Consider the following 27621-nt stretch of genomic DNA (forward strand, 5'->3'; position numbering starts at 1 on the left):
GTTAGGAGGCCAATTGATAGACAAAACTGAGTACGTTTGGCATGATCAAATACTTGTCATGCAGCTAAACCCAAAGATCTTGAGAAGCCTTCAATCTCGCTTGAATTTTCAGGACATGGTTTAGTGGGCATGGTGGTGTTGGGTTGACAGTTGGACTTGATGATCTTAAAGGTCTTTTCCAACCTAAACGATTCTGTGATTCTATGGTTGTCTAATACCTTGCGACCATTTGGAGGCAACCTACAGTCAGACAGGTTTAAACGCTACGCCAGAAAGCGGCCAGGCTTTCCCAAACGCTTCTCCTGCGGTTGTAGACCTAGACCTTGGGTGCGCTCCCATCGCAAGCCTACACCTCCGTTTGCCCACGGGCTGCGCAGAATCCGCCGAGCTTCAGTTCTGGGGAAGAAAATAACGACATCGACAAGAACAACAAAAAGCAAACACATAGACAAAAAAACCAAAACCAAAAAAACGTGCAAAGGAAGAGTTTTAGCTGGTGTTTCACCCCTGCAGCCATGACCCCCGTGCAACCCCCCCGGCAGCGAGCACGCCCATCAACCCCCTCCCTGGAGCACCCAACGCTCCCCCACCGTCCCCGCAGGAGGAGGTTGGAGGGGAAGCCGCGGAAAAGGGAGGGGTGGGCGTGGCGGGGCGTGGCCGGGCGTGGCCTGCAGCCAGCGCGGCACCGCCCCCGGCGGGCAGACGGGCGCGGCGGCGTCACGCGGCGGCGCCGCCCCCCCACCCCCCCCCCTCCCTCCTTTCCCTCCCCTCCGCGCTCCCGGCGGCCGCCCCCGCCCGCCGCCACCGCGCACCCGCAGCAGCGCCCGCTCCGTCGGCTGAGCGGCAGAGGCAGCCCCGGGCAGGCAGCTCCGCGCCTGCCCCGCGTCCGTTCCGCGGTATTTCCTTCCCCCCCCCCCCTCCCCACCCGCGCAGGTAAGGAGAGTCCGCAGGGGAAGGGGGGGGGGGGGCGCGGAAGAACGAGGTTGGCTTTGCCGCGGTGGAGGAGGAGGAAGAGGAGGAGGAGGAGGTGCGAGAGGCTGGTGGGTTTGCGTGCGGCGTTGTGGAGAGGTAGATGGCGAGGAAGAGGAGATGGTGGAGCGGAGGGAGAAGTTAAAGGTTGGCTGCGGTAATTTATTATCCCTCGCAAAGGCGGAGAGGAGGAGGGGAGGGGGGTCTGGGGGACTTGAGGAATAAAATTCACCTACTGCATGTTTTCCCTGGCGTGAGGTGCCCCGGTGAAACGCGGAGCCGGGGCAGCGAGGGGAAGGAATATCGCAATATTGTTGTTATTTCTCAGCGGCGGGGTGGCAGAGGCGAGGGGGTTTCTGCAGGAAGTGCATTGATAATTTGGGACATTTTCTATTGTGAGCCAGAAGAAAGAGGGCACCCGGCTTCCTTGTATGTGTTTGAAACTGTTCGGGTTCCTGCTGATGGTAGGCATTTTCGAAGGGGTAGAAATCATATCATAAGCATATTAAAATAAATACATCTGCAGACCGGGAGGGTAGCAACATCGATCATTCCAGCCGCTTAGGAAAGAATTTGGTTCTAGAAATTACGTAGAAATGAAAGGAAAAGATTAACGATGCTGTTAAGTCTGCTTTTGAATTAGAGCGCTTCTCCCTTTGGCTGCAGCAAGGTTGTTTTTCAGATCCTTTTATTTCATTCGGTAATTTGTGAACTCTCTGGTCTTCCCCGCACCCAGAGACAATGCTGTGTATTTTATACAATAAGGATTCCGCCAAGGATTGTGCCTGCCAACCGACCTGGCATTTATTAAGGTTTTATTGACCTATGGGTGTCTCTCTCTCTCTCTTTTTCTAATTTGAAAAGGCTCAATCGGGGCACCTGTGACTAAATCATAATTTTTGAGGAAAAAAAATGGTTGTAGAGGGGTGGGGGAAGCATATTAATTCATTGGTGAGGCACTGAATGCGATAGCTACATTTATGTTGGTTTGTGTATATTTCTCACTACATACATGTGTATACACGTATACGTTGCTGGGAGGGATGTCTGGTACTTAAGAGCCCATTTGAGAGAGATATATATTAATAAATTGTCCTCTTTTGAGAATGAAAGTGTCCCTCAGCTTTGGAAATGACTAAACAAGACTGTGCTGTTTATTGTCAGGGTGTGAATGATATCGGCAGGGATAAATAAGCAATTTTTTTGTTTGTTTGGGTTTTTTGGGGGAGGGGGGGTTCTTTCCTCTTTCTTTTTCAGTCTTTCCATCTCTCTCGTCTCCTTTCCTTTTTTCCCCTGCTTTCTTTTTTTTTTTTTCTCTTTTCCCTTTCTCTTTCTCTCTCCTGCTGCTCTGTGTGTGTGTGTGTGTGTGTGTGTGTGTGTGTGTGTGTGTGTGAGCGGGGAAGGCGGGCGCCGCAGCCGGCGGGCAGGGATGCTCTCGGGGTGGGATCCCCGCTCGGCGGCTCTCCGCGGACACCTGTGGGGATCGCGCTGGCACACGCTCTCACACTCACACGCGTGTCCTTGCCCGGCTCCCCCCCCGCCTCCCCGCACCCCCCACGGGCTCCGGGCACGCTCCCACCCGTGCACCCCATGCACAGTGGCAGACCCCTTCCTTTCCTCCTTCCCCCCCCCCCCCCCCCCACGCAAGGAGTGCCGGTGCCCTGCGCTCACGCAACCGCGACGCCCGCCCCCCCCCCCCCCGCGCACCTTGCGCCCCTCCGTGCGGCCCCCGCGCCCCCTCTCCCCCGTCCCCACGGCACCTCACGCATTTCCCCCCCCCCCGCTTCCCCCGAGTGACCAGCCCAGCCCCAGCTCCCCGGTAACCTTCGTGAACACACACACCCACCCCCCGCACCCCTTCCCCACGCATCCCCCCTTCCCACCCACGCACCTCGGACCCTCCCTCCCCCAAGTCATTTCTCACGCCACCCCCCCCCCCCCCCCCGGCCACGCAACGCCGTGTCTCCCACCAGCACCCGGCTCTCCGCACCCCTCCGCCGCACCGGGACCCCCTCGCCCACCCGCAACTCCCACCCCATCCCCGGTGCACCCACACGGGCTCTCCCACTCGTGTCCAAACCCTTACACCGGTGCGGAGGCTGCGGGCCGCGGGGGACACCAAACCACCACCACTAACCCAACTCCCTGGGCGCAGCGGCGGGGCCGTTCGTTCCTGCGGGAACCGGGGACCGGGATGCGGGAACCGGGGACCGGGGTGCGGGGAACCGGGAACCGGCCGCCGCCGCCGCCGCCCCGTCGGGCCGCGGAGGGCGGAGCTGTTCGTGGTGCTGAAACCGGAGCGGCGGCTCGGCGCGGTGCCGCAAGCCAGAGTCGCCCCTGGCCGCAATCCCAGCCGTACCCCCCCGCCAAAAAAAAAAAAAACAAAACCCCAAACCCAAAAAACCCCAACCCAAACCCTCTAAAAGGGGTTACCGGGTCCCTGGAGGAGCATGTGGGGGGGTTGTCCCGCGTTTTGCAGAGGAGCTGTTGGAAATCTCTTGGCCGGTAGCGGTATTGGGAGAGGTGGTTCTTGCTGGGGGGGGGCTTCTAGGGCACGGGGATGGGGCTGGGGGGGGGGGAAGCCGGGGGTTCTGTGCTGCCCGGTGCTGCCTGGGCACGGCTGGCCTCCACCTGCTGCGAAGTTTGGGGCTTCTCCTTGCTTCTCTTTTGCTGCTTTTGCCCACCTCGCGTGTGACAAATAGTAAAAATAAACGTGTTGACGTTTGGAGGAATGAAATGAAATATAAAGAGAGAGTAGGAGGTGACTTAGCAGCTCTGAACGTGTCAGGTGCAGGCAGCTGAGGTGTGTGCCTGTTTTAAAGCAGGTTTCGCCCTGGCAGGCTCGTCTCTGCCCCCTCTCCCCACACACAGACAGACAGACACACAGACCAGACCAGCAAAGGGCTTGGCGGCAGCTCTGGACATGATATTCTGCCTGCCTGAGTGCTGCTGGCTAAGAAATGGGAGGGAGGTGATGGGGAAGTGGTGGGTGAGGGAGGTGTCGGAGATCCTCTCCTCCATCAGGAGAGATCTGCTAATACACACCTTCCAGAAAAGATACAGCGGCTTGGGGGAGAAAAGCAGAGAGGGGAGCCTCTCTGCTGAAATGCTTTGAATGCAGAGACCTCTTCAGAGGAAGAGAGTGAACTGTGGCATATATATTATTTTTAAAATGAGGAGTTGTCCTCTTAAATAAGGGCAGCTGAGTAAACATACATAAAATACTGCAACCCATTTCAGAGGACTAACACCTGGGATTAGCTGATCTGCATTGTGAATAATGTCAACATCAGAGCTGGCTTGAATTGGATTTTCCCTGCCATAACAGAGAATATCAGCAGCAAAAGAAACCAGGTGGCAGAGAAAAATGCGGTTTGAAATTTTCAAAAAGCCTTCTAAGAAACCATTGCAATTCTTCCTCACCCCGTGAAAATAAACCAGTAGGTGTGCCGTGTACAGTGAAGCCTGCCAGTTCCTGCTGGGAGCTCCGTCCACTTTATATGGTTTTGAGCCGTATTGGAAAGAGCTAGAACTGGGCTTGGTAGCATCGTCTGCATGAATAGGACCCTGTAGCTTCACAGGTGCTGGTATTTCCTTAAATAAATTACAATGAAACAAATTGTAGACTAAACACCACCTTTTCTTTTGAAGATCGTCCTTGTAATAATAAAATGTGCTACTAAAATATTTGAAAGTTTTGGAAAGGTAAGTAATTTATGTATAGATTATACCATAAAAATGTAATCTAGTATAAGCATATGCATTAAGATTTAGGTTTAGCGCTGCAAGTTACGATATCTCAGTAACTCCAAAATTACAGCAGCAGTTCATTTTCCTAACGTCAAACAGCAGCTGAAATGAAAAAACTAATCACAAATGTCCACTATTGATCAACTTTATGATTGAATGTGTTATTAGTCGTCATTTCTTATTATTCTGTTTCAATTCCTTGCAGATTAGAAACAAAAACAATAGAGGAAAATCACCCCCCTGGATCTTAGCCTTGGCCTTTTGCAAGCAAACAGAAGAGGAGCTGTCAGGCTTTGCATGTCAAGTAGCCACTCGGCTGTTTGACAGCTTCTGGGTTTCAACCCCATTGGGATTGAGGCAGCTCAGGAAACCACGAGCGATGAGTCCTGTCGTCTGCTGACGCTGCTCTAGCACCATGGCAGACAGTCCGTGATCTGACAAGAGGATCCGTCCTAGGGAGGCAGCGCTGGGATCAGTAATTGGCTTCCTGGGAAACTACAGCTGGCGGAGAGGATGTAAAAAGAGGCGCGCACGCGCCGGGATATTGCTACAGTCTTGCCGAGCTGGTGGATCCACTTGGAGGAGGGTTTTGCCACCGATCTTGGTTTTTCTCCCGGTTTGGTAATGTTGGCTTTGGGGAAAATTTCTGCTGACTCACCCACCCCTGGACACCTTTTGCGAAGCCCGGCCGACCAGTGAAGAGACCCCAACGGCGCCTTCCCCCAACCGCGGGTCCCCTCCGGTGGCTCCCGACCCCATCCCGCGCCCGACCCCGTCCCGTGGGGCACTCGCAGCCCCCCGCCCCGGGGAGTCCCCCGCAGCGACCCCCGCTCCCGGGGCGGGGGTGAGCGCGTCTGAACCTCCCAGCGCGGCCGGCGCCCGGCAAGATTTTACCCTGTCTGCCACCGGGGCCCCAGCGCCGCCCCCCGCCGGCCCTGCCGCCCCGCTCGCCCGCCCCAGGCCGCGCAGGATGGGGGCGGCGCTGGTGCGGCACGGGGGCTGCCTGCTGCTCTGGCTGGCCCTGCTGCTGGGCTGCTGGGCCGAGCTGGGCAGCGGGCTGGAGTTCCCGGGGGCGGAGGGCCAGTGGACCCGTTTCCCCAAGTGGAACGCCTGCTGCGAGAGCGAGATGAGCTTCAACATGAAGACGCGCAGCTCCAGCGGGCTGGTGCTCTACTTCGACGACGAGGGCTTCTGCGACTTCCTGGAGCTCATCCTCACCCAGGGCGGGCGGCTGCAGCTCAGCTTCTCCATCTTCTGCGCCGAGCCCGCCACCCTGCTCTCCGACACGGCGGTCAACGACAACCTCTGGCACGCCGTCGTCATCCGCCGCCACTTCAAGAACACGACCCTGATCATCGACCGGGCCGAGGCCAAGTGGGTGGAGGTGAAGTCCAAGCGGCGGGACATGACTGTCTTCAGCGGCCTCTTCTTAGGGGGGCTCCCGCCAGAGCTGCGGTCGGCGACGCTAAAGCTGACGCTCTCCTCTGTCAAGGACCGGGAGCCCTTCAAGGGCTGGATAACGGACGTCCGAGTCAACTACACGCAGGCGTCGCCGGTGGAGAGCCAGGAGGTGCGGCTGGACGACGAGCAGAGCCGCCTGTGCGCCAGGGAGGACGTCTGCCTCAACGGGGGCGTCTGCTCCGTGCTCAACGACCAGGCCGTCTGCGACTGCTCCCAAACGGGCTTTCGGGGGAAGGACTGCAGCGAAGGTAAGGTGCCATTCAGCTCGCCCCGCCGCCCCCCTCCCCATCGCTCCGTGGAGGGGACGGGTAGGAGGCCGGGCCTGCATGGAGTTTCATCTGTATGAGTGGATTTCCCTCTCTCCCTCCTTCCTTCCCTCCCTCCCTCCTTTTCTCCCTCCCCGCCGCGTCCCCGGCTCCCCTCTTCCCCGCCTTCCCTTCTCTGCCCTCCACGTGTCTCTGTGGCCGACCATGGTTGCCATCACTCTTCTGTTCTCTGCGAGGCTGGGCGAGAGGAGGAAGAGGAGGAGGAGGAGGACGTTATTTGGGCATCTTCCAGAGGCGGGGTGCGATTTGGGGTTGTCCCGGGCAGAGGAAAGATGGGTCCTGGGTACCGGCTGTCACCTGGGTGGGAGGGGGTGGCCGGCATTACGCTCGGCTGGAGTCGAGGGAGGAGACGGGCACGCTTGTCACAAGCAGCGGGTGGCAATTAATTTCGGGAGCAGGGAAAGTGACGCTGGGGAGAATTTTACTGGATTAAGTGCCTGGGTTTATTTTTGTAGGGCAGGGGAGACCCAGAGTCCACTTTGTATTTGATATTTGCCTCTGCTATGTCGTTGAAACAAAATCAGTGATTTATTTGTGAATTCCTTAAATTGTTGCCGGGGAGGAGGGGGATTAAACGGAGGATTATGTTTTTTCACGAATGTGAACGGTACTGCTTTGCAACGTATTTAGCAATTCACCGTGCCAGTCAGACAGGGAGAATCCAAAAGAACAAGGGGGAAGTACATGCTCCAAGACCACAAAATTACTGAATAGTTTTACCAAGGAAGAGGGACCTTAGAAAAACAGCAGTTTCCTGAATCCCATGTACAAATAAATCACTGGGTAAAACATGATTCATATTCAGTGCCCATTGTTTTTGGCGAATGGAAGGAGTGTGAACATTTACTTTGCAGATGCATGTAGGACTCTTTTTTTTTTTTTTTTTTTTTATTATTTTGCTAGTAAATGTACCATTGCTTGCAGCTCCTTAAGCATAGAAATTACTTATGTTGTGTACCTAGAACAGGACGTAAAGGTATAGGAGTGAAATAAGAGCATCAAGGGAAAATATAATCTTCATGTCAAAATTGTAGAGCAAAGACCTAAGTTTAGAATGTAAAAGGTAAACATAAACAGGGTATTATCAAGGCCAAATGAAGATCTTCACTGAGTGGCTGCATGACATTTATGGCTGAATAATCTGCCTTTAGCATTTCTATCAGATTTCACTCATTATAAGAAAGAAAACATCATTTGTGACTGTGCTTTATTATGTAACACCTTCTGTCCTTAGTGTCAATACTCAAAACGCTACAGTCATTCTGCATCCTGTTTACTTTATCAGCTGTTTATCTCTCATCTGCCATTCGTAAAAGAAAAAATTCAAACCCGATTAACATTTTAAAATAATTTTTAATAAGTAAAGAGCACACTATAGTTTCAGAAAATAAGACGTTTGTACTTTCAATAGCACACAGTCCCAGAAACTGTAAAATGAAGTATTTTTTATATTAAGTAAGATCATATCAATGGATTTAGTATTTGGATGTAAATTTTTAATATGTGGTACTACATAATATATAGGTGTATGTAAAATATTGCTTTGTCTTAGCATCTATGAGTTAGGCCCTATTATAAACCAGAAAGAAAATCATGAGGTGTAGCAGCTTGGTTAAAGCAACAATGGCCATGTATATATTATTATATATTTATAGGCCCTTTACATTAAAACATAGTTTATTTATTTGAAGTTATTTTGAACATGTAATATCTATATGAAAAAGTTCATATAACTGCATGTAATATCAGTCAGAGAAAATCTTATCTTTACATAATAAGTGCAATAGCTATTTTTAAGGAACATTCTTATTTGGGGACGTTATTTAAATACATATATATGTTTATATATATTAAAAATTGTATAGAGCTTATAAGAAGAGGACACTCAAAATAATATTTAGAATCCCCCAAATTTAGGGTAAAATGCTGGCTTCATTCAAGTATTGGTGGTTTTACAATTGATCTCAGTGAGATCAAGATTCCCCTCGCGTGTCCCTTGACCACTAAGGAGCCTTATAAAATAATAACAAGACTTATAATTTTAGTATACTCTCTCAAGAGACGATCATTAAGTATTCAGATTCTGATTTCGTTTGAAACAGGAGGCAACATTTCCACTGATAGCAGTATAAATGGAACTAGTCCTACAGTTTATATCTGTTGATTGAGAAAAGATAGTAACTGAAATTCCCATCAGTCAGGTTTTGATGAAGGGTTAGTAGCTACTCATATGTGCTACCAAAGATATTGGCCTGTTTTATAAATGATTTAATATTCTAAGAAATAAAAAAGGCAGAAGGACAAGTAAAACCATTACGTCTGCCAAGAAAGAAACCCTGGCTATTGTTTAGTTCTTTATAGCCAACATAGAAATGATGCTGTTGAGTTTTGATCTTTTGTTCCTAGAATGTGTAAATCTCCCACAAACCCTAGTAAGAGGTTGCCATTGCTGAAGGATGGAGGATCATCTCTGACTCCAATGATCTGGAGGCATCTTTTGAGTTTTCACTCTTTCTCTTGTTTTGCATTTTGACTAAAAATGGTTTAGATGGGGAAAATCCCCAAATTTCCATTTTTATCTGAAATTGTAACCACATGTCCTAGTTAATACCTTTTCTGTAAAGGTGAAGGATGGTAATTAAATTCTATTTTCCTTGGAAATTTTTTTTTTTTCTTTGGCTTGGATTTAGTGTGCTGCTTCATCTCTGCAGTCTGGTAAGACAGAGTCCCACAGCATAATGAGGACCTTAGGAATCACCACCAGCACAGAAAACCTTTCCAAAATTTTCTATCCTGACTTGCACATTTGAGAGATTAGAAATAATTGATTTAGAGTCAAAGTTTCAAGCCTTAGGATGCAATTTTTAATAGAACTTAAGTTATTGCCAGGAAAAAATCTGGCATGGGGTTTTGTTGGTTTTTTTTTTCAGATTTTTCATTTTTGCAAATCTCAGTAATTTTTTCTGAAGTAAGATTTTCTTATGAGAATGAAGTTTAACCAAGTTTGTTTGTTTTGGAAAACCCATAGTAATATAAGTCATTCCCAGTAGACTTAAATGTTCTCGTACCTGTCTAAATCAGGAGTAGCTTCATTTATGTTGTCTGAACTACACCAGTGTAAGAACAGTGTAAGCTGGAAAAGAATCAGATTTATTGCATTCAGCAATGCCCTTTGTTTGAATAGGATCTAAACTCTCTTCAGTGGGAGCTTTGGCATGAATCACAGAAAAAGGACTGGAGTTCTGCTTGAGTACCAAGGGTGTGTAGTCCACAGCACAGAAAAATATGATCTGTAGCAGTTCTGTTGTCGATGAGTCCGTGTGCTTATGAGTAAAGACAGTACAAGACCCTTCTAAGGGAGAAAAGAAAAATCTCTATTTGGTACTGAAACAGGCAAAAGAATATTATTTCACATAATGATAGTTATTCAGTAGAAGGAAAAAATACACAAAATTATGATAAATTTTGTTAGGAATAAGACTAACATTAAAATAAACCCTGATTGCCATATCAATTTTCTGATAATTTTTTGACATACATCACAATCTTCTATTCAGTGAAAATTATATTATTCCCTGAAATGACTCAAATTGGTATGGCTTGATTCTATGACAGGGAGAGCTGTTCATTAAAAAGATTGATCTTTAAAATCAGATTTTTAGTCAGTTAAGGCAGGGTCCTAGAAGGTAGGGAGAATATATGATTCATATCAGTGAGCCTCCATATTCCTCCTCTCATTTTGCTCCTTACATTAAAATTTCAGAACAAAAGACCTATTTTAAATTAATAACATAGTGACCCTCTGGATTTACACAAATACATACATATATAATTTTCCTTTCATCCTCATTTATATAAAAATAACCTTGTCCTGCATCCTGTCTGAGAAAATAGGCAGATACTTCTGAAGGAAGAAATAAAACCCACATAACACACTTTGATTTGGGAGCAGTTTCTCACTGACCCTGGCTTCTTGTCACTTCATGCCCCTCTGCTTTTCTATATCTGTAACTGCTTGAAAAAATTGCATACAGGATAATTTAACTTTTTAAAATATAGCTTGCCTACTTGCCTCAATATTAGCGTGTTATAGAGACAATTAATCTGTGAATTCAAAATATTCCTGTTTAGGACATGTTTTGTTTTAACTGTTCTACTGAGTTTCTGTTTTGTGAGAAAAATGAGGACTGTTCGTGCAGCTGTTCACTGTAAGAGATATTCTTCCTTGTCAGATATTCAGAAGTTGATGCCAGCTATGGTTTGAACTGTGAAAGTGATTTTTTTTTTTTTAAGGAAGTGAATTCCAGATGTCTCAGGCTAGCCAGCATTTAGATTTGTTTGTTTGGGTTCTGAATATATTACATCAATCTTTGTTGTGCATATTTGCTTCTTCATGTTAACTTTTTAAAAAGTCATCCAATATTTATACATTTTTGAAAATTTTCACATTTTAATTCATTTAATTCTCTTATGCCTTGAATAAAACATATAAACATATCTTGGCATTAATTACCTTTTGCAAGATATGTGTTTGAGTGCAAAGAGATGGTATTGAACTCATTGCCTGTAGTCAACACAGAGTAGCCATCATGGTCTTTTTCCTTCTTGAACAGTTAGCTGAATATACTTGGGGCTAGTAAATACTGTGAGCAAAACTTTCCTTTTGATTTACACTTCAGAATCTTTATCTACAATACGCATCTTTATTACATGATCTCTATTTCTTCTGCATGCTGAATTTCTTGTCAGTGCCAATGGCCCCTGGGGTGATGTTGATTTAGGAGGAGGGCTAGAAATCCACTAGAGATTACACTAAGGTTCTGTTGTATTTACCAATTATTTGATTAATTTAACAATAAGTGTTTTAATTTTATTTAATATTTTTAAACAGTGACTTTGTCATCAGAGTAGAATCTTGAGGGCAGATAATCAAATCATCCCAAAGACTTTCAAAACTGTGTTAAATCTGGGCCCTTCACATTTAGTTGTATGAAAACAGAATCCTTATGTCAGTTTAAAGCAGAATTTTGCATCACTTTCCTAATACAATTTGATACATTATTTTGTTTACCAGGATTCAGCATTATAGGATATTGATTTCAATATCTGCCTCGTGTAAAATCACAGCGATTTAAATATGGTGTCACTGGGAATTAGGAATTGGCAGTCTGTTTTATATTATCTTCTAAGAAGACTACTTGTTGAATATTGCTAGTCCTTCCAATATGCTGATATTGAAATACTTCCAAAAGACCACTTACGCATATAGCATACATCTTAGTACCCCAGATCAATAATATTTTATATAGTGAGGTTGTTGCTTCCCTTTGTGCCTAGCTGAGATGCAGGGTCCATGTTAATGTTAAGTCTGTGTTGCAAATTATAGAATGCCAATATGCTAGAAGAATTTACATCTAGCAGCATAGGACCTTGTGTCAGATTGGTCTTATTAATTCAGAATTTCAAAACTGTATAATAAAATTGTCTATATTTTAATGTAATTACACTTCAAGGCTTACAGGCATTTTGGACCACCGTACTTGATCTTTTTTCTCAGCTGCAGGTTGGCTCCCTAGGAGTCTTTTAACAGTAGATGCTAGCCAAGGAGTTGTGGGAAAACATTTGGATTACAGAACATATAATTTTATCCCATCATCATTACCTAGCTGATGGATAGGAATGGAGAAACAGGCTAGCAAGTTAAACCAGTTTGTAATAGAAATAGCTTTACGTAGAGGCTAACATTAACGTATGCAGCTTTGAGGTTTTATGCTTCTTTTAATAAACATATCGAAATTGGTTGGTAATTTAAAACAAAAAGGTTCATCCATCTCTCTTGTTGAAATTAATATGATGTTTTGTCTTCCAGAAAGCTTGGTGTTCCTTTCAGAAAACATGAAACCATACCAGCTTCTGGAAAAATACTTTGTCAAGTTTATTGCGCTGTAGTTGAAAATTGTATACACTCATAAACACACAATTTTACAGAGGAGTGAAGGGCATTCTGAGGTGTTGCAGACCATGCTGTACCTGAGGAGTAAACTTTAAAGACCAAAGAATACTTCTTTCACGGAATGATTTGGAATGTAACAAACATACCTTTAACTGTGTTGTTATACACAGAATTGACTAGGAAAGCCAGGGTACGTAATACTGTGATGTGTTTATTTAGTTCTATGCTGACCAGGGATCATATTTTAACCTTTTACAAAATAATTTAGGTTTTTCCCACAAAGATGCGCACACTGTCAAGTGACACTTTCTCCTTCTGTACTGTGGTGATGGTATCTGAGAGTATCACAAGCACTTTACCAGCCTGGATTATATTGTCATATATGTAGAACTCAATCTTTCAGCTCAGGTTCTCTTCTGCCAAACTAAAAAGTAGTTGTATGTAGTGGGTTCCGGCTAATCTCTGGCCATTCTCCTGGGTCTTGGTCTACTCAGTAGAGCCAATAAGCACTTCAATGCACAAAATACCTGTAGTAACTAATGAATGAAGTAGGAAAAAGCACAAACTTCTCCTGTTTGGTTTCTCCATCTGTAAAGTTAAACTAATGACACTCCGTACAGGATTTTTGGTAGGATTTTCTTCCTGACCATCAAGTACCTGAAAGATCAGAATTTCTATTAGGGATCTAGTAGGGGAAATCAAGACTTGAAGCTCCCTTTACTGTAGTGCAACCTCTTTAGTCCACAGAACTGATACTTACCAGCTGGCTTTGAAGTTGCCACCATTCCTACTGCCTATCTATCGATAGCTGAGTGTTTAGAATAATGTGGTTTTTCTTGTGCACAACTGGTCTGCCATTACATGCTTTCCATTAGTCTGACTAGATATTGGAAATGGTGTAGCTTGTCGACTGTCAACCACTTACCCCTTGACAGTTCAGCTCTTCTCATGGTCATAACAGTTCTCATCCTTTGCATCGTTACAACACCTGTACAAAAGTCAGCCTTTTTACTGTAAAATGATCCAAGATTTAATGTCTGAGGATACTGGAGAACTCTGGCTCCCAGTCAATGATCATATCATTTTGGAAAAGTTTCATTCTCTTTCATTTTCAATGAGAAATTTGGGGGTGAAAGCAGGAGGTGGCCTCAGTCATGCCTTGTTTGAGTTTGTAAAGAAACAAGAGACAAAGGTATGCTGTCAGCATTCTGTAAGAAGATTGTATGATAGGATTTTTTTAATTCTGTGGAGTTGTTTATGAACCTGAAACTATTTAGCTAGGTCCTAATCAGCAAATTTGGTGCCTTATAGCTGAAAAAAAAAAGGGTTCTGTTTTCATTTTGCATTGGAATCAGTTTGAAGTCCCATTGACTCAAGTTTAGAATTAGGGCAAACCTAATAACCTGCTGATTCTGAACTTATTATTCAAGCGGGAATACGAAAACAGAGAAGATCTAGGGCAAATTAAATAACCTGCTGATTCTGACTGTGATATTCATCTGGGAATATCTATAGAGAAAATACTTCTCATAAGTTTCGATATTTGTTACCATCATCATTATAATTATTCATTAATCTATTATGTGCTTATGAACTATGCTGTAAGAGTAAAGTTATATGACTAATTTTGTTTTACGTTTAAGGGACTCCGTAATTTGTGGAAAAATCTATTTTACCAAAAAGGAGGTAGTGTATTCAATAGAATCACTTCCGCAGTTGCTGCCACTACAAACTGTGAAACAGTATATTTTGCTTATGTAGGTGTTACATGCCAACAATGCTATGTAGGTGTGCAAGCTGCAGATTGCTTTTAGTCTGTGGCACAATGCAAAAAGTCTTGAAATGAAAAGGTTTGACTTTTTCATGATTTTGTCTAGAGAAAGGTCTTTGTGTTGCTTACAGGCAGAGAAACTAGACTGATTATTCCCATGGCGATGTCTTTTTGTAATTAAGAGAACACATACAGCCATTACGGAGGTCACTGACATTACACTATGCAATTGGAGATGTATGTCACAGTTCCAAAGTTTCAGAATTACATCTTAATTTCTGATACAGAATGACCTTCATGTTGATCTTCTTTCTTTTCTATGCATCTTAGCTTTAACAAAAGATTAAAAAAAATGACACTTTTGTCAAAGGAGGTATTTCCATTAAGAAAAGACTCCTTGAGAAAGATTACATGTATGTATTATAAATTATATGTACTTTCTTTTGAAGTGTATAGAAAATCACAGAATTAGTGAGTAGACAGGGGGTGAAGATCTGTATCTCAATATTGTAATTTTCTTTAGTAGCTTATCCTGACTCTTCTTTGTTCGCAAAGGTGACAACAGAAATGTTCACACACACATATCAGCATTTGTACAATGGTTGTCTGGGGGACAACCGTGATGAATAGCTTTAGGATGAATTACGATCTTGTGATGCAAAGACAATATTCATTATTGAAAAAAATGAGAATTGGGCCCTAATGCTAGTAAAAAAAAAAAAAAAAAAAAGCTCTAGACCCCTCTTAGGAAAGATGTTATCTTTCCTGATTCTGAATCGTACAGGAGTGATAAAAGTGATCTAAACCAGTTTGGATTCCACTGATCATTACGCAGCAACAGGCTTACATTTTACATTTGTAAAACCAGACTCTTAACCTGGAAGGGCCAGGGACAAGAGGTGGAGAGGCTAGTGAGACACTGCATCTCCTTCCAGACTACACACACTGCTACAGCTAAGCACAATGAATTTGAGGTTAGTATCTATAATGGGGTGGGCAGATGCTTCGCATGACATCATCCCCTAGAAAAGCAGTGGAATTTCTTCACGAAGTTTCCAGGAATGTTAGTGCTGACAGAGAGATTACTAGTTTTGATCATTTTGAGTTTGCTTGTCTTCCCATTTTTCCTCATCAGAGGAGAGGCAGGTGAAAATGGAAGTTATAAACCAATAGCTGTATGTCACTTAATTTTTAAGACTATCATAGGGTGATATAAGAAAGATTTGAGAATAGAATTTCTAAGAACTGGTTAATGCCCTCCTTCCAGGAGCTGATTATCTGTGAAGCTTGTTTTCTGTGATACTGCAGAAAAATAATTCCTGTAATATTATTACATTGCAAAGAACATGGCCTTTTTTAGAACATACAGTTCTTCAGAGACAAATTGTGGACTGCCATTCAACATTAGACAATAGATTTGTCTGGTTTGGCTAAACATTTACTGAAGAATTCTGAATACGGATTTCATATTCTTATATAAAATATTCCTGACTTAAGCGGTATGAGGAAAGCATCAGCATTTTCCCACTAGTTCACCAGGAAGAAAGTATGATTTGAATATATTTCTTTGTTGACCCAAAACTCTGTTAGTTTTCCATGAACGCTGTATCAGTTGTGCTAGTTTCCAGGAATTTCTGGGTTTTTTGACACTGTTCTTGGTCCAGAGTATTTGGAGAAGCAGCGAGGATGAAAGTTAGTTACGCAGCCTTGAACTTGTGCTTTTTCCTCTACAGCAGTTAGATGGCTGAGTCTGGCATTATAATGAGTTGCGCACTTAAGCAGTACAGCACAGTTTTTATATTTGTTTTCCACATGACAAATTTTGCAACTTAAAATTTAAATAAATCATACATCAGGTTCGAAGTGATGAGAAAAATATTTTCACACTGTTTCTTATTTAGGTTTTTGTAACAAAGTTAGTTCCAATGACAGAAAAAAGTTTATGTAATAGAAGTTTTGACCTGCTATTCTTGCAAATCCACTGACAACCACATTTTTAATATTTGGAAAATTGTTAACATTCAGAGGTTTTATCTATTCTCTTATCATTGGCTGGATCCCATTCTCTTGTTTTAAATATCATTGAAGTCTTTAAATAAGTAGGGTCTTTCTTGCACATTATAAATACTTACATCATTCAAGTTTGTAAAGGGACTGATTAAACAAATCTCTGCTATTCAGTCATATATTACCCATTGTGATACTTGAGTCACATTGGTAGATTTTGTGAATCTTAAACCATGGAAGCACGCACAGTAATGTAAGTGAATAAAATTTCCTTCCAATGTCTCCCCTATTAAAAAAATAGAAACATATCTACTGAAAGTGGAAAGATAGCGGTCTAAGTTGATGGCTTTCATCTTTTTTGTTGTTTGGTTTAAGGGTGGAACTTGTCTCTCTGCTTTATTCACATTTGCATTAAAAAATAACAAAATTAGAGAATACAGAAAAACAACCTAAGGAAATTAATTAACTAATGGAAGTGGAAGAGAAAAATGTCTTTAGAAATCATATATATTGTTCTGGACAAAATTTCTAGATTATTTTGCTTTTATAGGTTTGTCACATTCAGTAGAATCTCTGTCAATTGAATGAGTAAAATAATTTATCCCGGTACTCCTTTCATATCTGTGTAAATGAAAATTGATGCCTCTCTTAGCTAATACATTAAGCGATTGTAAAATAAGGGTAAGACCAGAATCAGGTCCTCTGGTTAGGAAAAAAACAAACAACTTTCAAGTTTATTAATATTAAAACACCCCAAAACCTCAAGAAACAAACAGGCTTAACCTTGCCCACTACTATGTAATATTACTTTGTGATCTTTATAGAAGTTTCCTTTGTCATTCAGATGCATAGAAACATTTTGCCAGCACAAAAATGATTGGCAAGAAGCTTTGCTTGCTTGTTACCCACACCTGTATGGTAACAATAATTACTTATTCCACTCTCTGATTTTTCTCTATTTGTAGAGGTATAATAAGAACTTGCAATGCAATTTTTCCCTTACAAAATTATGAATTAATGGCTAAAAAAATGTTCATATTTTAACTGCACTTTCCACCCCCATTGCTGAAACGACCTATCCTGTATTAAAATGCTTGCGGTTTGAAAATAGACTCTCATGTATTTTTTTCATCTACATGTTTGAATCAATCTTCACACTCCTTTTGTTGTTCTTAGATATCCATTTAGCACACAGGTTTTTAAAGCCTAGCTCAGTATGGCCAGTTTGCTGCTTCTCTAATTTACCTAAGTCATTGGTGTCAGTCTAACATGTATGGACATACTGCATGCAAAATCTATGCTTTGAGAACATTATTAAGTTATAAAATAAAGCACTTATGAGCTCTAAACTGCCAGGACAAAAGATACTGTATGATTTTAATTTCATCTGTTTCTGGGTATCTGTTACAAAATAGTCTTTAATTACATGATCATATACCACTTTTTCCTTGAGCTTTCTGCCTCACTCAGTGCATAGTCTGGATAATAAGTTTTTCGATTTTTTTATTTTCTCCCTGCTGTTCAGCGTGTAGCCCTGAGCCTTATTTATTGTCCATATTCAAACCAGCTCTGAAGACAAATTATTAATTTTTCCCTGGGCTTTTCTAAGGTTTTCATAACTACAATATCTGAGCTGCTACGCAAATATTAAAAATTACACAGTGCCTGTGTGAGATGACAGATGCTCTTATCCCAGTCATAGAGGAGAACTGAGGGAAGAGAGACTGCAGGTAAAAACGTTCACTAATACCGAGTGCACAGTCTGAAGTTTTTGAGTACTTCACGTATAACGCTACATCCTCTAAGCATCTGCTATAACTTCAAAGCACAGCTCGCACTGACTTCAGATTACAGCTTTGAGGGATCAGCTCTGATTTTCCGGGATATCCAGCCAGGTGCACTCCCTGAAGATGCAAATGTCCTGAACAGCATAAGGAATGATCCCCCAGAAAATGCCTGGCTTTAAAAACCTGACCAAAATCACGTGGGATTTTTAGGATAGAGGGAATAGGACATATTTCTTCAAGGCAGCGTTTGCATCTCCTTGGTATGCGGTACACCCCCCTCCTTTTTAGCGAGGACTCTTGTATTGCAGGGCAGGTGTACTGCTCATTGGCACAACAGCTTTCTTCATTACTCAGTCATTACTTTTTGCTAAGAATAGACTTCTTCTGTGTACAGAACAAGTAAAGGAGGCTCTGGAGACAATTGCATTAAACTGTGTAATTAAAGGCTGTATCATAACATATATGAATAAAGTGGATGGATCTAAGTTACGTAAGAAGCCTTATGTCTCAGAGCTGCTATTTTTGACTTTGCAACCTAAAGAACATTCTTTTAAGGTAGTGCAATAATCAGCGTGTGTAATTTGTCATATTTTTTTAAAAACTCTGCTCCCACTCAGACATCCCAGCCCCAGCCATTGTATTTTCTGCACTTTAATGAGGAAGCACCCTTCCACAGGGCCCCTTCCCAGCAGGGGAGTTGCTGATGGTCTGATGCTTTCCCTGTTCCAAAACTGGGTACCTGGACCTAGCACAGGCTACGGAATTTCTAACGACAGGGAAGACCTTGCTCAGGCTGAAGTTAAAGTACGCAACCACAGTCCAAACCATCTTTCAGGAGTTTCCTGATAAAATCCAAGACATCTCCACTGACGCTCTACAAACGTATTTGTGAGAAAGTTTGCAACTTGAACAGATGCTGGTGGGGTTTGGAAGGACTGGTGAAAGGCTTAACCCTGAAAGTCAAGTTACTCCTGCCCAAGTGGGTTTTAGATTTCTGCTTTAAAATAAGACTGAAGTCAAAAGGAATCAGAATGGAAATGAAATCTACTTAGTTCCCTTGGGGACATACTACTGCTATCATAAATGTTGAGTTTTCAGTTGAGGTGGTTTTTTGTGGCTAAATAAAACACATTTTTTTAAGACTGAAAAAAGAAGACTTCCTTACTATACTGGGTCACTCTCTATTTTCTTTAATGACTATAATGGATCTTCCTCTGTAGTGTGTCTTTTAAAGAAAAAAAAAAAAAAAGACTTACACAAAATTGTTTCAGTACATTTCAGAACCATTTTTTCCAAGGTATTAATTGAGTCTTTAAAATAAAATATAAACTTTATATTTGCACATCTTCTTGTCCAGTATTGCCATTAAAAAAACTTTGCCAAAAAATATTTCTTAAACTCCTCCCATAAAAGTTTTATATGCGGAATAGTATAGCCATAATACAATATTCCATACACAAGAGCCAGAAATGCAGTGTTAATCTTTGACTTGACCAGCCAATATTTTTAGGATATTTCTGTCTCTACAAGAGCCACATTTATTAATGTCCCAGGAACTTTGAACATACCTTTATTATTTTTCTCCTTATTTAGAGATTGTTACTTTCTCAGTGTTACAGAACTAGCTACTCTTTCTTTGTGTATTAAAAAATTATGAAAATTAAAAATATTTATTTTCCTGTTTCCCGTTTCCTTTCTGCTATTTATATTATATACACTATGTTATACCATGTACTATTTTGACTTTAAAGCAAAAAAGATAAAAAGCTATTAGGACAAGAGGTGAAGACCGAGTAAAGTCACAGTCAAATTCCCAATAAATTTTTTATGATCACTTAATTCACAGATGGTCCCACTGTATTTGGTTGGATTATTTGTATGAAGAATTTTATCCCCTTGATCCCCAATACAAATTAATGTATATACAAATGTGCTGCAGAAAGCCATACTTATTTTAATAACACAATATGACTATTCACAAGCATATGATTATCCTATATCGTACCTCATGGTATTTAATCACCTTGTGACATTTTCAGGAATATTAAATGTCATTACTCCCGCTGATTTAAATGGGACTATGTGCATTAGAATGAATAGAAAAGCAAAGTTTTTAAAAGAAAAAAGTTCAATGGTCCAAAAAAACCCACCTGAAAATCATGGTTTAAGCATCATCAGATACAAGCTAAACTGCAGAATCATAGACAACCAATTGAAGTATTTATAAATTTTGAGAGAAAACTACTCATGTTTGTACATATTATAAATGTTTTGCCTAGTGTGTAATCTTACTGAATTCATCTTTAGAAATGCCTTTTAATATGAATAATAATGAGCTTAAATTCAGATGTCTGTATGCATATAAATTTTGTTCAGGCTCAATATATGTGTGTTTTCCCACCTCTTTGTTGCATTTTCTATAAAAAAAAATTGCAATGCTATTTCTTTAGGAAAGCTTAAATTCTGCAGGAAAATAGTACCAGTCAGAAATCTGCGTCCTGTGTAACATCCCTAAAGGCTGTTTTTTGCCAAGCAGTGAAGGGAGTATAATTTAATGCACTCTGATTTTACCGTCATTTAAAATATGTCCCTAGCTCAGCAGTACTCGTCTGCAAACTTTTTTTTTCTTTTGAGACATAGAAGATAGTGTACAAAGAGTGAAGCAAAAGTTTACTAACCTAATGGGACCGTAGGACATCAACAAAAATTAACTGTATTGATGCTTTGATCATCATTTAATCTACTACCTACACTTACCAGACTTCTCAAAATATCAGCTTCTGTGATTATTTACAACATTCATGCATTTCATAAACTGGCTAAAAAATCTTCTCAATTTAATAAGATTCTAGAAAACAACTTGCCCTAAAAGTAACTTCCTAAAGCCTCCTAAAAAAAAAAAAAAAAAAGAAAAGTTTTTTTTAAAGGCAATACTTCTCTTATTAACTAGAGGCATATTAATTTTACAGTTGTTAATGTGCCATCTCTGGGATTTATATCGGTTAGATTAAAAAATAGGTATTTTTAAAATTGACGCAATTACTTTTTTATGTCAGGAATTTTAATTTGCTTGTAAAACAGCAAATGAAGCTGACTGCTCTAAGCGAAACACTATAGCCACTGCACGTAAGGTTACTTCTCCCTCAGATCTGCCCTCGTACACATGGGGAATCATGCTGCAGCTTGGTCCTGCTACAATGATTTGGGCAAAGAGAGATAATTTTCTTGGGAGGACTTTATTGAATCCAGGTCATTTGGATAGAGCAATTTGTCAGGCAGTTGTGCCAGTTGATCCGAAGGGGCAAATAAAAAGGAGTTTTCTGATAGTGAACATGCAGTAGCGTAAGGGGAGCCAAGGTCTTTGCCTGCTCAGCTACAAGAGAAGCGGGCATACGACTCTTGCTTACATCTGTTTGAATTTCCGTCTATACAGCTGTGATTGATTCCTGCAAGCATCATTAATTATCAAAGTTCTGGCCAGAAAAATTATTTAAGGAATTTATTGGAAATACTAGGAAAACTTTCTGTCATTTGGAAAATATTTTCTCTGTTTTAAAGGAGTCTGTTTTCAAAGATAAGGTAAAATTTGTCGCTGAATAAGCCTAGTAGCTACACTGTACTATATCTTAATAAAAATTATGAAGTTTTTCAGCTGAGCTTGGGAACTGGACGTCCATTTTATGTGAGTCAGTAGCATCACTTTTAAATCAAGTCTTGGAAAAACACTTAGTACTGAAATTCTCATAGCTGTCAAAAATATTTTTGAGAGTTGCTTTCCTTTTAGCTGCATTTCAAAACAGGTTCCTGAATTTATTTTGTTTTTTTAAAGTATTTCAGCTAAGTTTCAATATGACTTGGTGTTTTCTCTGACTTTAGGCAAAAGATAGCCTGGAAAACTGTTGATAAAAGAAGAGACTGGCAGTATTGTTGAAACAAACCTTTGGTAACCAAATAAATGATATCAAGAGAAGAATGTAACAAAAATATCTGAAAAGTTATTAGATATTATAGTAGTATATCATGCTCAGCCAAGTTTCAACAAATTATTGGTTACTGAATGTGGTGTGTACTGCCTACCTGTCTCTTAAGGGTGCGCAAGCCTCCCCAGGAGTCACATCCTACGCTTATTACTGCAGGATGTTCTTACTGTAGTTTTTGCTTGGTATGAACTGTACGATACTTAATATATGACCAGCTGCAAGTTCTCCTCTGAAATGCTGGCTTCCTTCAGAAAACCATTTTAATTGTGATAGTGACCTTTGGTTCTTGGGTTTTGTAGTCGGGTTTTGGGTTTTTGCAGAATTTACTATGGTTAAGAAAAACATATCATGAAACATCCCTTTTTTAGCTTTGGACCCAGATATTATTTCTTCTTTAAAAACTGGATCCTTCATAAATGATTACATCAGTTGAATGGTAGACATCTGGGAGCATAAAATGGAAAAAAGGAGAGATGAAGGACTAAGAAGTAATTAAGTACTGGAAATGGGATTTGGAATTGCTATTTTACTTTCACAATTCTATTACAAGTTCTTTATATATCTCAAGTATTTAATCTCCCTCACAGTTTTTCATCCATAAAATAAGGTTAATAATATTCACTGTCTTCTTACCATTCTCTGTCTGTTTTGTTTAGTAATGTCTGAGATTTCAGAGTGTATTTTGCTATATTCTTACCAATACCTACTACAAGAGAAGTGGATCTTACTTATGGTTTTAGATGTTACATATTATATACAATATTGAGCTGTAGTTGAGATAGATACAAACATTGGAGCAAAAGTCATGAATAAATTTTTGCAATTTAGGGCGTTCCAGATTGCTTCAAGGGCAACAAACTTCCTGAGGTACTCATGCATATTCTTTATAAACATATGTTCTTCTTTGGAATAACCTGTTTGGGCCTGGTTTGTGGTTTATTTCTCATAGCGTAACATGGCAACAAGATCTGTTAACAAGATTAATATGTCCTTAAGTAAAATGGTGTTTATTTATAAGGGGGTACTTAGCGAATGTGACATCAAAAGATTCTTAATTTTATCTCCTTTGCAAGCAAAAGTAAAGCTGCTTTTTGGAAATGAACTGAAAACCTACAAAATACAAGTAGGATTGTATTTTATTGGGAAAAATGTCAGCTGATAAAAAGAATTTTCTTAGGCGTACTGCACTCTGATAGTACTTGCTGATGCTATTGTATGAAGAATTTTAGAGCTTTCTGGCAGAAAGTGTTTACAAAATGTCAAAGAATGTAGAGCTTTGTACTTGCAAAAAGGTGTAAGGGAAGAAACAGTGATTTTCATTAATACCTGGTTATGTAAAGGCTATTCTGAACAATACAGACTGATTAGCTAGTAAAGAGGAGAAAAGCACTTTCCTAAGTTTCTAGACTTTTGGTCCTTCTGCTACTAGGAATTAGCCTACAAGCATAAGATGAATTCATTCATCTATATTTTTGAAATTGAAATGAAGATCTGATTTTCAGCAATGTAACAGTGGAGTGATTCTCCTCGGGCAACCTTTGAAAGCAAGAAAATATTCTTTTTGATTTCAGAAATTTTTGGATCAAGTTGTTTTATTCTACCTCAAACTGCTTGAGCTGTCACCTTCATGGACATTAGTTATTGTTGTTCACAAAAAAATGTATCCAAATATATTGCTTTTACTAACTATTTATAAAAAATTTATAAAAATTTTATGCAGAAATAATTCTAATCTAATCTTTATACAATGAAATAATGAAGGCCTGAAGTATATGTAGCTTAAATGACTGGAGCTATAATATTTGATGTCATGAGGGTCTCATGAGGGTATCTTTAGATAGCAGTTAGATAGTAGATTAACAAGTAATTCACTTGTTTTTCATGAACAATAGATATATGTATTGTATATAAAAGGATAGATAGACTGGGAAATGTCCAAATGACCATTTGAAAATATATAACTTGAACTGAACACACAGTCCAGCTACACATGGTTTACCATTTGGATAAAATGACCAAACAGAGAGTGTATGACACCTGTGTCATGGAAGATGGTAACCTACTGAAGAATGCTAAATCTACAGGAAAAAGAACAGGTTAAATATATGTGAAAGGGAACCATAGATTGCATTCCAGCTCCGGGGTTATTAGATAGCACCACATGCTAGATGGTCGTGCATAGCCACTGTTGTGCTAGCTACTTCTCATGGGTGTATCTGCATAATACATTCAGCTGAACTGTACAGCTAAGCAAAGCTAATAAATCAGATCACAAGAAAAGAGTGATTAGATAGAAGCTCTGTCCAACGACGCGGACAAAATCCCAGCATGAGCAATCCACAGTGCTGACCCGATGTTCTCAATTTCAGTTCGATTTTAAGTAGAATGACAAGGGGGTTTGAGAGAGCAAAGCACTTTGGCTAAATGAAATGTCAGCAAGTCTATGATTGCAGAAGGGAGCGTGGAGAATTCAGACCTTTAAATCTGTGAGCAAATGTACTGAACATGTAAACTCCTAATTAAAGGAAGAAGAAGTTAAGTATTAGCTATCTGTCATACAAGTAAATGTTTAATCATTAATGGAAAATACAAAAAGAAGAACAACAGTAAATGGACCAGTCATTCTAAAATGTTGAACAGATTACTGGAGTTTGAAATACTATACTATCGAGTAGAACAATGGTAAAATGTTTATTTTTATCTTCAAAATCTTTTTATTCTGACATTTTAATTTCACTGACTAGTGAGGAAATATAGCGTCTGTAGCTTTCAAGACCATAATATTAGTCTGACCCCCTCCTCTGGAACAAATGAATCTTTGTTATAATTTACACATGTACTCCAACATATTTTTAAATGGAAACAGCCATAAACATAAGATTTTATGAGCTTTCCTAGGTGCAGAGTAAATAGAGGGAAACTTTTTCCCAAAGCACAGAGTGTACTTACTCACCTCTCATGATGCCTATATGAATTTGCTGACAAACTTTCTTTTGTGCCTTTGGTTACTATACCAGCTTTGAGATGCAATCTGACACACTACATAGGTATTTCCAAATATTGCCAAACTACAGCAGAATACATTAAAAAATAAGATACCATCTCTTCTATGGTCCATTTCCAGACTACATTATGGGTGCATCACACTCCTTTCCTTTGCCTTTCCTTTTCATAGGTGTGTATGCTGCCACTATAGGATCGCTGGAGGTAGCATATATATTTAATTAAATAGTTTATGTTGTATCATCTGATACACCATTCATGGACAATAAATAAATTACTCTTACTTTGAAACATCCACTAATCTCTCTCAAAATGTTACATCCCAGAAATCCGAATATTGTATTTTTTTAATTGCTAATAAGGTTTGTATGTGCCAAAAATCTGTTGCTACCTTTGTAAGTACTTCAAAGTACAACAAGATCAGCTATTTTCAATAATGGTCTTGGACAAGAGACTACAGGTCCAGTTTCCTTAGAACAGTATAAAATATATATTTCCGTTGGGGGGAAACATATGAAAGTAATTTTTCCTCTCTATTTAATCTATTTTGCAAGGTACACTGTAGTGCAATTCTATTTCAGCAAATGTAAATGTTAAAACAGCACTTTTTTTTTTCTTTTGGGAAAAAAAAAGACTTGCATTTTTGTTCTACTGAAATTGCTTGCTTACGAAGAAAATGTCTGGAGTTTGGGGGTCTGTATCAAGTTATTTCTGTGCCCTTGTCATAGAACAGTTTTTAGCAGACACTATTCATCAACAGAGATTTGGGGATATTTTAACTAAAACATGGCATTGAGAGAGACAAGATTATGTGTTTATTTAGGATTTCCTTCTGCCTCCTTTAAAAGCCCTCAGAGTATACGTAGATTTCAAGCTATGAAAAAGATAGTAAAATGGTCATTAGATTTGGGACTTTGAGTTCTGATCAAGAGATTTTGTAAATTTCTTTAATACTAGTACCAAATTGGTGAATGATGTTTAAATCACACATGACAGTGATGAAATACATAAATGTCTGATTAGTTTATCTTGGCACAAACTCTGTGTCCTCTTCTCAGTTCCACTGAGTAGTAAATTGCACAGTCCAATTTCATTCAAGGACCAACCTGAGATAGAATAAAATCCTAAAGGTTTTATACTTATCCATTAATTGATAATAATGTGCTAACCTTCAGATATCTCAGTCCTGTAGTTCTTATATTTGGGGACTGAATATGAGTTTTTCAAATTCAGTCTTTAAATGTCAGTGGATGTGAGTGTCATACCCGATTTCTCCCTGGAACTACTTTTCCTCCTAAAAATACTAACAGGTTTGGTTTTATTTGCTCTAATCCCTATGCAAAGATGTTAAGGAGGATTAGGTTATTCTTGGGTGAAATACCATTTTATCGTATTTTTAGAAATGTTATTATATAAAAATCTTTCTTGAGCTACCTGACTTAAACAGCATGACTGTCAAAACTTTCTAAGTATGCTCAGGAACAGTTGTTTTTTTCCTAAGTCCTCTTGAGAGATCACATTCTCTCTGTGCCTGAAGTAAGCCTGATGGACTTTTAGCTTGTGGTATATAGTGTATTTGCAGTGCATTCAAAATATAAGAATTAATGGGTTAGTGGGTTCTGTACTAAATACATTTTTAGTATAAAATTTTCATTGCAGTTAATTGCATGAGAATTTTGCCATTCACATGATTTGTTTGTGGAATCGGTGGTATGGTTTCACCCTTTCTTATGCATGAGAGCTCTCTTGGGCCAAATAATGACAAAAGCAATTTGTCATCATTTTTGCCCCTCATGACCTCAAATGCTTGAAAGCCGCCTTAATTGTTGTTTGTATTTGTATTACTCCTTCTAGTACATGTGTGTGACAGAAAGAGAGAACAAACAGAAGTTACCTAGTTTGCTGAGGGAATGTAGACACATATTTTTTATTCTTCAGTATCCCACTTAGATCTAGAGATAAGATCTAAGGTTTTTGAGTTTGTTTCCACAAGAACCTTGTTGATTTGGCTCCGCCATGAAGAAACATTATTTTCCTATGTTTCTGTTTTTGACAAGACAGAATATTTTTGTTTGAATGAAGCTGTGGTGTTTTGTTTTGGAGAATAATTTCTTGTGAATGAAATAGAAGCAGAATAAGAAATTCTACAAGACTCCATTACATTATTAACAAAGCTTTTTTAATACCCTAACAGATATATAACCTGCAGTGGCAGCTCCATTGCCATTTTCCACAAAAAAAAAGTAGTTCTCAAGCTAAGGATTTATGTTTCATTTACAGAGAATGAGTGTATTTAAAAGTAAAATTTCATATGAAAGAATTACAAATTATACATAATAAGGAACATTCAAAGGAGAATTCTTATACAATGCAAATGAAATGGAAACAAAAACTTTACTTTTTGGAGCATTTCTCAATGAATATGATATGTTTGTGCTATGAAAAGATAAAAATTGGTATAAGCAGTTGTATGAAAAAAAGAAAGAAGTATGTCCCTCTTGTTATGGAGATACATCAGACTTCTGAGTGACAAAGTGAAGCAGGTGTTTTAACCTCATTGACTGAAGGTCAATATAGAAGCCAAAGAAAATGAAGGAAATCTACCGCTCAGGTG

General features: G+C 40.3%; 1 protein-coding gene across 4 annotated transcripts in view; it reads left to right on the forward strand.

Annotated features, from left to right (window-relative positions):
- The first annotated feature begins 814 nt into the window (after nt 1-814).
- NRXN1 (neurexin 1) overlaps nt 815-27621 on the forward strand; it is a 718668-nt gene continuing 691861 nt past the window's right edge. For all 4 annotated transcript variants that reach the window (XM_075042422.1, XM_075042423.1, XM_075042426.1 and 1 more), the window contains exons 1-2: nt 815-933; nt 4925-6428. In XM_075042422.1, the coding sequence (XP_074898523.1) occupies nt 5690-6428 (739 nt within the window). In that variant the 5' untranslated portion in view covers nt 815-933; nt 4925-5689. The remainder of the gene's footprint in view (nt 934-4924; nt 6429-27621) is intronic.

This window comes from Buteo buteo, chromosome 12 (genome assembly GCF_964188355.1).
Source record: "Buteo buteo chromosome 12, bButBut1.hap1.1, whole genome shotgun sequence".
Lineage (NCBI taxonomy): Eukaryota > Metazoa > Chordata > Aves > Accipitriformes > Accipitridae > Buteo > Buteo buteo.